A 10,674-nucleotide genomic window follows, 5' to 3' on the forward strand; every position below is an offset into this window, starting at 1 on the left:
AGCTCTTACTGTGAGCATGATCAGCGTCAAGTCAAGAATCCCACCATTTCCACTGCAGCCAGTGCTTCTCACCCCCTCCCTCCCCAAACCCCAAAGCAGAGAAACCAACCCTCCTGTTCCCTGCAGAGGGCTGGTCAGTTCCAGCTCTCCTGCTGAGCCACGTTCCTAGGAGATGCCTGGTGAGAACTTGGGATCAGATTGAGTCAGAGGTATTTGTAGACTTGACTCACCAGGTCTTAAAACCAGAAGATTGCCCTGTGGGTCTCATGACGTTCCTGGAAAATAAAAGAAGTGAATATTATTGGGCTGAGTTCATCAGACACTCAGCCCTCCCTTTTGTATGCCGGTGGTTCTGAAGACAGCAGGCAGCAACTCAGCCAAGTCTGAACCATCAAAGGCAATGGCCTGGTTGCAGTGCTGGGAGATGTTGCTTCTCCTGCAGACAGGTCTGTTCCTCTTTCCATTCCTCTTCTCCTCCAGTGCCCCAAGGCTATAGACTTTCTCCTCCCTCCAGGTTCCTGGGAAAATGTTTCTGAGAGCTGCCTCTGGTGAGGTGTGTCAGAACTGAGCTATTTTCGAGGGCTGGGTGTGAGCTGGGAAGGGGCCACCCAGATTCTAGAGAATAAGAAAGGGGAAGTTCCCCTTCTGGAGCCAGGATTTCTGGAACTTTGCACTGAAGCAGCAGCCAGGTAGGGGACTCATTTCTCTGAGACCTTCTTTCCCCACACCCCGCCACATCCCTAACAATAGTAAGTCCTGTTAATGTCCCAACTATCTCTAGAATCTACTTTTCTGCATCTCCAGAGCCACAACCCTAGCAAAAGCCACTGTCATTTTATAATTTCTCCCCTGCAACTGCAACCTCCTGTTTCTACTGTTTCTATTCTGTCTACCCCTGTCCTCCCAACCTGCCACCAGCAGACAAGTAAATTTTTCAAAATATAAAACTGATCATGACACATACACGCATATGCACATTTAAGCTTAATACCTTTTCAAAGCTTCACATTGCTCTTGGGATAAAGGCAAAACTTCTAACAAGTTTGACAAGGTCACATACATCAAGATTTGGTTTGGCTATGAGTGACAGAAAACCCAAGTTAATAAAGGTTTGAATAGACAAGATTTTCTTTTCTATGTGAAGAGTCTGCAGTTCAACCAGCGAGGATTGGCACAGCAACTCCTTTAAGTGATGGGGTACTCAGACCACTTGAGTTATCTGCTCTGTCATCCTTAATATGCAGTTTTCACTTCACATTCCAAGAGGGCTGCTTGAGTTCCAGCCATTGCAACCAAATCTCAGATCACAGGAAGGAGGAATTGCACACAGTACTTCTACTTGCATCCTTCTGTGCAGAATTTAGTCACATGGCTACAGGTAGCTGAAAGAGAGGCTGGAAAATGTAATTTTTTTTCCAAGTGGTCATAGCCCAGCAGAAAAGGAGGAAGAAGGGGAGAATTGATATTGAGTGATAACTGACAGTGTAAATCATCCAGTACTCCTCTCCTGAGCATCATTATGCCGCATGCCTTCTTCCTTTGGCTCTCTGCACTCCTGTCACACTGGCTTTCTCCAGATGTCCCACACATTTGCAATACTCCCTCCTGCCATAGGCCTTTGCTCATGCTTCAGTGTTCTCTCCTCCCTCCTACTTAATTACTAATCCTTCAGAACTCCATTCAAGCAGAATTCCCTGGAAGAACCTTCCAGAGGTCAGACCCTCCTACTTAGAAGGGATTTTTTATCCTCCTCTTCTATGTTTAGCTTATAACATGTAGATTCTGTCACTGTTGCAATCACACATTTGTTTTGTATGATTATTTTCTGCCCTCATGATGAAGACAGAGTGTAGGCTTGGTTTTGTGCACTATGGAGCATCCTGCCTGGCACACAGTTTGTGCTCAATAAGTATTTCTTGAATGAATCAATGAATAAATTTAGATATTACCTAAAATGTATTAAAGGGGGGCCAAGAATTAGGCAAAGGATTTTCCTGGGGCAAGTCATAGGGAGTGGCTGAGAGGGGTTGGGAGATGCATTCTAAATAGTCCATCCAAATCTAGAAGGCTTTAGGTGTGGCAGAGAAAGTGTTGACCTGGAACTCCGAAGACCTGTTTTCTGATCTCAGCTCAGCCATCAACAGCTGCGCCACTGCCTAGAGACAGAAATGGTCAGATGTTGGGTATATTTTGAAGGTAGAGTTGACAACAATTGCTGGCAGATTGAATGTGGGAACTGAGGGAAAGAGAAGGGTCAAAGATTAGTCCTGGGTGTTTGGCTGAACACACGGAAGGCCATTTACGGAGAAGGGGAAGCCAGTGGAAGGAACAGCTTTTAAGGAGAGGGTCTGAAGGTCTTATTTGCAAATGAACCACATGTTCCCATAGCCAGGTGCACACTTCAACTCTTCCACAGAGGAAGCCTAAGCCCCAGGCTGGTGGGTGTCAGTGGTGAATACCAAATGGATGTAAAAAAGGTTACCTGAACCCCACCCCACCCCGCCCCCCAGAAAACGCCCAGACAACTGGCCTTTCAAGGTGCATAGTTACCAGTCAAGTTATTCAGCTCAACTCAGCAACAAGATTGAAGAGAAAGTGGTCAGAAGACCTTGATACCAGGTTTGGTAGGAAGCAGTCGCTTTGGGCTCAAAGGTCAGTGATGAGGGAAGGCATGTCCATGCATGGTCACTGCAGAAATCTTTGAAAATTCAGAAAATTACAATCCCAGTACATGCCGAACATGCCTAACATCACCATCTATTTTCTCCCAAGCTTTATTATACACACTTTCCTGTAAGCAGTGGCACTCATCTGAATAATATGATGTGGCAATTTCCCTTTCTCATTAAACAGTATCATGCATGTTTCTAAGTTGCTTTCTAGAGAGGTGTACTGATCTACTCAAGTAGAATCGGTGTATTAGAATGCTTCTCTCCCGGCAATCTTTTTCACAATGAGCGTTAGCAAAAGAATGCTTTGACAATTTTATAAGTGAGAAATAGTAATTCATTATTATTTTAATTTGCAGGTTTTAAAATATTTCTAGAGAGCCTGACCACTTCTCAAATGCTTGTTAGTTACTTTTTTTTTTTTTCAAGTGACTTTTGCAAAGATATTTCTAGGCTTGGAAGAAACCAAAATAACCACTATTTAGTTAAATCCCACTTCCTTCACCTCAAGAAGTAGTATCTCTCCCCTCAAAAATCAATCATATGTATGAGGGAGATAGGGGTGGCTAAGCAGAGAGAAAGAAGTGCTATGGTGGAAAGTTTGCACTCAGTTGCTGGGTGACAATGGCTCATACCCCAGCCTCTAGTCTGCCTTCTTGCGAATGAGGGTGAAAGTTTTATAAGCAAATCAGTGCTAACTATAGCAGGTGGGTGTCTGCTGTGCAGCTCTTTTGGATTTCCGCCCTAATCTGGTCTGCCTTCTGGGTTTTAATATGCACAGAGAGGCAATCTGACTTGGTGAGGTCTGCACCCCTATGTGCTCTTCATTGACTCTGTGGGAGGACAGAGAGCCCACGGCCTGATCTGCTCCTTCAGGTAGGGACTCTGCCTGGTTTGGCTGTGTCTTAAAATATAGTTTAGCACCTGGCACACAGTAGGTTCTTAGTACATATTTGTTCCATGACTGAATGATCAGGATCCTGAAGGGATAACTAGGAGAGAGGAGACGCTGTTCTCTCTGTTCTCACTTCTGTTCTCACTTCTGTTCTCAGCTGTGTCACCAAGCAGTAAGTCACTTTCTCTCACTGGCCTCTACTTCCGCGTTTTAAGCAATTAATCCAAATGGCAGCAAAGATTCCTTCTAACTCTGAAATTGTGTCAAAACATTTAACCCAACTTTGCTTTAGTTTCCTCATCTATGAAATAGGCAGGATGAAAATGTCAATCTCCTATGAGGGTACCAGATAAAATACAGGATGCACAGTTCAATTTGAATATCAGATAAACAAGAAACACATTTTTTAAAGTGTAATTATGTACCCAATATTGCACAGACTCGATAAATAACTGGAGTGCTGAATAACCAAACAACATGCAGCTGGATCTGTTTATTGCATTTAGAGTCGTGTTTCTAGACTGATGATGATTACATGGTGTTCAGTTGACAAGTATTTATTAAGCATCTACTATATGCCAGGCACTGTTGAGGCCCTGGTGATACAGTGGAGAATGAAATAAGCAATGTCGCTGTTTTCTCTGGGCTTAAATTCTAGCTAACAAAAAATGTACACAAAATGTCATGTAACCATCATGCTCAGAAGGCTAGCAAAGCGGGCTAAGGGCCAGAGACCATGTGGAGGGCTGAGAAAGGCAGTTCTGAGGAACTCAACTCTGCACCTGAGGGCCCCCAACCTCTACACAGACCTGTGTTTGTACAGCGAGACTCTGATATTATTTTGTAGAAATCCCCAAAGATGCATAAAAATGTCATTGATTCAAAAAGCTCGTGCACCAAATTTGGGATAAAATGAGCAGTTGCTTGGATGGAAGAGACCTATAAATCATTTAGCCAATTTTAGCTGAGCTAGGGCTGCAACCAAGTTTCCTGACAGCCAGGAGAAAGTTCTGGGAGGTGATGTGGCTTGTGAAAACGGTGATTCTGATTTTCAGTTCTGTTTACCAGTGTGGTTGGGTTAAGTCTTAACAACTTTTTTACATGTTTTAAAGTTTTAGCTGAAACAACAGTGAAGGGTTTCTCTTTGAGACATCTTGACACTCACTAAGCCAGTGTTCTTTGGTTCAAGGTTTTGCTGGGGCCTATTAAGTTAATGGCTGTAGAGGTCACCTTTCTTTCTTTCTTTCTTTTTTCTTTTCTTTTCTTTTTTTCTTTTTTAGATGGAATCTTACTGTGTTTCCCAGGCTGGAGTGCAGTGGCGTGATCTCAGCTCACTGCAACCTCTGCCTCCTGGCGATTCTCCTGCCTCAGCCTCTGAGTAGCTGGCATTACAGGTGCATGCCACCATGCCCAGCTAATTTTTGTATTTGTAGTAGAAACAGAGTTTCACCATGTTGACCAGGCTAGTCTCAAACTCCTGACCTCATAATCTGCCTGCCTCAGCCTCCTAAAGTGCTGGGATTATAGGCGTGAGCCACCGTGCCCAGCCGAGGTCACCTTTCTTATATCTCAGGTAGCCCGGAGAAAACTCAGCATCATTGCTATCACTACCTTTATGATGGCATTAGGTCTCTAGGTTGCTTCTACCCTAGAATATTCTGTGCACTTCCCTCTATTTCATTTTACACATTAGACTTCTATTTGGTTCCATATAGAGGTTTTTTGTCTGCTACGAGAATTGGATATGTGAAGCTCATTAATATTTCTCAAGTAAAACTAGAGAAAACAGTTTGTGGAGTTTCTCCTTTACCATTTTCAATTCATAGTGGTTGAGTTCTTAGAAGAAGCCATGATTCTTGGTTTATAAAAGAAGATAATCACAGACACCTGGGGAAATGTAGTTTTGGTGGAGGAGAGGCAGTTCTGTGAAAGTCAACAGCAGAAAGTACCCATGAGCTTTTTCTTTCTCTTTTTTTCTTTTTGAGACAGGGTCTCACCCTATTGCCCAGGCTGCAGCATAGTCATGTGATCATGGCTCACTGCAGCCTCAGCCTCCCAGGCTCAAGTAATGCTCCCACCTCACTTCCTGAGTAGCTGGGACTACAGGCACATGCCATCATTTTTTTTGTAGAGATGGGGTTTCACCATGTTGCCCAGGCTGGGCTCAAACTCCTGGACTGAAGCAATCTACCAGTATTGGCCTCCCAAAGTGCTGGGATTACAGGCGTGCACCACCATGCCTGGCCCCATGAACTTTTTCCATCAGAGAAGCTCTCAGGCACATTGCTGGCTTCTCTCAAATGCTGTCACCTGAGGAATAATTGCCTCTCTGATCCTCTCAGACACAATTCCCACACAAACTGGACATCTGGGGCCTGTGAGCTCTGTGAGAACGTTGTTGGACACTGGAGTTGGGAGGGATGAGGGACCAACCTCTCCCCAGATGAGTAGGGCTTCTCTGAGTCTGAGCCAGACACCAGATGAAGGAACAGCTCACCCATGACGAGGGTGAGAGCACACATGTTCACAGGCAGTGGGGGATATGTTTACTCACTGACTCTTTCATCAGGTCACCCTCCCCAAGATAATAAGCTGAGGTACTCAAGCAAGTTCTGCCTTTGAAAAGCTTGGAATCCCCAAAGGGCGGGGCACCAGGGTGGGCACCCAAACAGACAATGCAGAAAGCCAAGCGCAGACGATTCTAGCTGGAACCAGGAGAGAAGCCTCCAAACCTGGCTCCAGTAAAACTCAGAACTGTTTCCAGGGTGAGCATGGACCGTCTCCCCAAAGGCGGCGACCAGGGTGGCTGAGATAGCTGAGTTAAGGTAGCTTGCATTCATGTGGCTCCTTTGATCTGAGGTTGGTAAACCTTGTTACCATACCCAGTCACAAAGAGCTGCCACCTGCTTTCTACCTGGAAGGAAGCTCAAGGGATTAGGGGAGAACTAACAAAAGTCGGTCTGTAAAGTGCTTCCAGATTTTTAAGTGCGTCCACTGTGAACTTAGATCAATGCTTCAAGCTGCAGACTTTTGAAGGCAGGATGATCCGTCCTGAAGGGTTCCAGAGGCCATTGGGCCCAACCTTCTTATATAAATGGGAGGATGAAACCAAGTCTCCAAGGAGGGATGGGACTTGCCCGAGGTCCCAGGGCATTTTCCGGCAGAGCAAGAATCAGCACTAAGGTCTCCTGGCTCCCAGCCCTGAACTGTTTCCCCTCCACCCTGAGAGCCTCGCTCTGCTGGGGCGGTGGAGGGTCATCTGTTTAACACAGTTCTGTTTTCGGCCATCTTGGGGAAGGCCCTTCTTTTCATAGTCTTCACGGGCTGTCCTTGGCAAGATTGCCTCCAAATAAGCTGCAGCACGGTCCCCTGCCTGCACCTCCCTCTCTGTCTTCACACCCGTGCCACCTTTGGAGACCCAGTGGAGAGCTAGGTCAGGATGCCTTCTTGGACTCGCTGATCTTCTCTGCCCCTGAGTACCTAGGCTCTGTACCACACCCTCTCCACTTTGTTCTCTGGTCATTAACTGCTCATGTAACCCACTTTTCCTTACTGAATTGCAAGCTCTGAGGGGTAAGAAATACATTTCCACCTTCTCATTCATTTCAGTACCTAGCATGGAACTGGGCAATAGAGTTGGCGCACAATAAATGCTGATGAGTATGCATGCCTGAATGACTCTTTCTCGTTTTTTCCCTGACAGATTCGGAGCCCAGTACCTTGGACTCCCAGTCTTCGACCACCTTGTTCCTCTCCTCGGAGGAGCCAGGGCCCTCCACCGCTGCCCTGCCGTCTCCCTCCTCCTCTTCCTGCGAGCCCCAGGTCTTTTCCCCAGGCCCGCCAGTGCTGCCCCCGCTACTGCCTCCGCTCCCCTCAGCCTCGGCGCCCCCGGGCTCCGGCGCCTCCCGGCGCACAGGCCTCTACTCAGTCGTCGCCTCCTCCCCGGAGACCTCCACGCGTCTGGTCGAGTGGCTTCCTGGCTGCCCCTCAACCACCTCTCCCGGCACACGCGGAGATGACAAGGAGCGGCCGCTGCCCGTCCTGGCACCGGCCGAGGGCCCGGAAAGGAGCCGCGCCCCGCACCCCAGCACAGCGGGCAGGGAGGAGGGCACCGTGGACGCGAGTACATCCCCGCCGCCCCGTGCCCGGCCCGCCGCTGTGGCGAGCTTGGAGGCCCACGTCGGGGACATCCTGGTGGAGCTGCGGACCATGAACGGCCACTTGGACATCATAGCGCGGGCTCTCACCAAACTGGCTTCGTCCCTGGGGCCCCAGCCTGAGCCCCTGCCAGATGCTCCGGATGCCAACTAATGGAGCTCGGCGAGGCTGGGCCGCCACGGGGCCAAGGCATCGCGTGCACCAGGCATCCCTGCCTGTCCTTCCCCAGCAGCGAAGCTGCGCCCGGCGGAGGAGCGGTTGATCTGCGCAGCTGCTTAGGGGAACGCACGGCCCTCGCGCTTCAACGTGAAACAGACCCGGTTGCGCCTCACACCCTCCTCCTCCTCGGCTCTCTCAAGGCGGTCCCTGCCCCGGCTTCCTGGCCCTTCACATGCCCTTCTCTTGTCTTGATCTCCTAGCAGAAAAAGTGCCTGGAGACGGCGGTGGCACCCTGCGAAGTATGCTTAGAGAAACACTCTTTCACATCCCATTCCTGTGACTTCCGTATGGCGTGGAGGGAGAGGAGCTCAAAGCATGTCACCAAAGCAGCAGCGAGGCCAGCTCCAGCCTTCCTCCCTGGCGGTGTTGGTGGGGCATCCATCTCTGGTGACGTTCACAAGTTTGTTTGTTTTTAAAATCGTTTTTGGAAAAATACTTTTTTTCTCATAACCACATTTCAAGAAGTTTGGAAAATAGAGAAGTGAAACAAAATCTGGTGTATTTGGGGAAAAGGGGGGGTATTTAAGTCTTTCTTATGAGTAAGAAAGTATTTTGTGTAATAAAAAAAATTTTATATCCACTTTCTGGGCGTTGGGCTCTCCCTGCCACGTTTCTTCCTCTGCAGGGCTCCTTTCTCTCTGTGCTTGGTTGCTTGTCCCAGCCCTCCTATAGTCCTTGAGTTTCTGAACTTTTCTCATACTTGTGAAGTATAACCTTCTTTTTAAATTTGATATACTTTATTTTTTGTTAAGAGATAGTCTTACTCTGTCACCCAGGCTGGAGTGCAGAGGCGCAATCTCAGGTCACTGTAGCCTCTAACTCCCAGGCTCAAGTGATCCTCCCACCACAGCCCCCTGAGTAACCGGGACTACAGGCATGAGCCACTGCACCTGACAAGAATAGGCTTTTAATGGTTCTTCTGATTATTTCCATATCTCCCAGATCTCCATAAATTTGATAGACCCACTCCTCTCATTTGGACTGAGTGGAAACCAAGTTCCAGAGTGACTGGGCAATAAATATGGAGGAAACAGCATCCCCAGCCTCTACTCACTGCCAGAATGACCAGCTTCCCCAGCTGAGACAACCAAAAAATGTTTCCAGATAGCGCCACTGTCCCCTGGTTGAGATCCACTAACCTATGTAGAATTTCAAAAATTTGGGATGACCCTTCTCGAGAATCTGGCTTTCCATGGTGAGGCGGGGCTCTTCTCTTCCTGTTAGAATTTTAATCAAGTGCGCTTCTTTGCTAGAAGCAAACATGCTATGCTGCTATTTCTTCAGAAACAAACGAAAAGGCCGTGCACGGTGGCTCACGCCTGTAATCCCAGCACTTTGGGAGGCTGAGGCGGGTGGATCACTTGAAGTCAGAAGTTCGAGACCAGCCTGACCAACATGGTGAAACCTTGTCTCTACTAAAAATACAAAATTAGCTGGGCATGGTGGCGCACGCCTGTAATTCTAGCTACTCGGGAGGCTGAAGCAGGAGACTTGCTTGAACTCAGGAGACGGAGGTCGCAGTGAGCCGAGATCACGCCATTGCACTCCAGCCTGGGCCACAAGAGCGAAACTCTGTCTCAAAAAAACTCTATCTCAAAAAAACAAGAAAAGAAAAGAAACAAACAAACAAAGGGTCTGAGACCACATTGCACAAAATAAAACCCTACTTGCGAGCACTTGTAGGGCTCACAGCTGGTGTGCTGAGGCTGGTAGTTTGTGCACCTCTAGTGCCTCACAGACTTTGATAAGCAGAAGCTGCGTGGAGAGCTAGTGAAAATGCAGGTTCTGATTCAGAAGCTCTGGAGTGGGGCCTGAGACTCAGCATTTCTAGACAGCTCCAGGGAGACGCTGATGCTACTGGTCCAAGACACACTGTGAGTAGCAAGAAAGTAATGAGGGGTTGTCTGCTCTGGAATTCCTGCTGATTGGAGTTGCCACTGTTCCCCCAGGAACTTCTGCTTGTCTTTGTACCCCACAGCGCCTAGATTCCTCAACTTTAACCAAAGCTTTGGTGGTTTTTTTTTTTCAGAGTGTGTTAGCTCTGGCCTCCTACTTCTAAAAATATTTGAGTGAAGTTCAAGCTAATTCAACAAACATTTATTGAGTGCTATAATGCTGATGCCTCAGGGGACACAAGATGAATCGGATAAGGTCCCTGCCCTCCGGGGCATCCCAGCCTAGTGTCTCACACAGGGAGGGATTATCAACAGTTCCAGTGTGTAAGCAGTTTCAAAGGGGTGGAGACAGGCAGCAGGGTGTGGTGAAATTAGTATTCTCAGGGAGGTCAGGCTTCCTGTGGTTTGACTTTGGGAGTGTTCTTTAATCCCCCTGAGCCTCAGTCTCCTAATCTGAATCAAATGGAGATAACATCGCTGTACCACAGTCAATCAAAATCAGACATGAATGTGATGGGCTTGGTATTCCGGAAAGTGCTGTCCAAATGTCCTTTTATGGTTATCGAGTTATTGCTACATCCTCTCTCCTGAGTCCTGTATCATTAGGAGGCAACTCTGGTAGAGTGAGAGTCATAGACTCAGATCTGAGCTGAGCTTCCCCCTTCTTTTCTTCAGGAGAAGAATTGATGGCCCAAAGTGACTGTCCTGCCCTGTGATCTGCCCTTTAGCTGAAGAAACAGCAAAACTGGCATCAACTGCAGCAACTGGGAGCATCAAGTTTTTATTCATTTGTTGATTTGAACAGTATTTCATTCTGATTTTAACTGACTTCTTTTGC

At 47.6% G+C, this 10,674-nt stretch overlaps 1 protein-coding gene across 2 annotated transcripts; it reads left to right on the forward strand.

Moving 5' to 3' along the window:
• Window positions 1-281: 281 nt before the first annotated feature.
• On the forward strand, window positions 282-9,893 carry LOC103221425 (uncharacterized). Of its 2 annotated transcripts, none has more exons than XM_007972367.3 (2): window positions 282-446; window positions 7,268-9,893. In XM_007972367.3, exons 1-2 carry the CDS (start codon window positions 341-343, stop codon window positions 7,873-7,875), a joined length of 714 nt encoding a protein of 237 aa, XP_007970558.3. In that variant the 5' UTR covers window positions 282-340; the 3' UTR covers window positions 7,876-9,893. The 2 variants fall into 2 exon arrangements, 1 of the variants encoding a protein (XP_007970558.3); XR_012089181.1 differs by lacking the exon at window positions 282-446 and adding an exon at window positions 591-689 and having other exon boundaries at window positions 7,268-7,372.
• Window positions 9,894-10,674: the final 781 nt, after the last annotated feature.

This window comes from Chlorocebus sabaeus, chromosome 17 (assembly GCF_047675955.1).
Source record: "Chlorocebus sabaeus isolate Y175 chromosome 17, mChlSab1.0.hap1, whole genome shotgun sequence".
NCBI classification, from domain to species: domain Eukaryota; kingdom Metazoa; phylum Chordata; class Mammalia; order Primates; family Cercopithecidae; genus Chlorocebus; species Chlorocebus sabaeus.

What these genes read in the sequence shown, in the direction of transcription:
- LOC103221425 (XM_007972367.3), top strand. Translation starts at nt 341, where the DNA reads ATGCCGGTGGTTCTGAAGACAGCAGGCAGCAACTCAGCCAAGTCTGAA. An exon ending in GTTGCTTCTCCTGCAGACAG is followed by an intron (nt 447 to 7,267) that starts GTCTGTTCCTCT and finishes TTTCCCTGACAG; the next exon opens with ATTCGGAGCCCAGTACCTTG.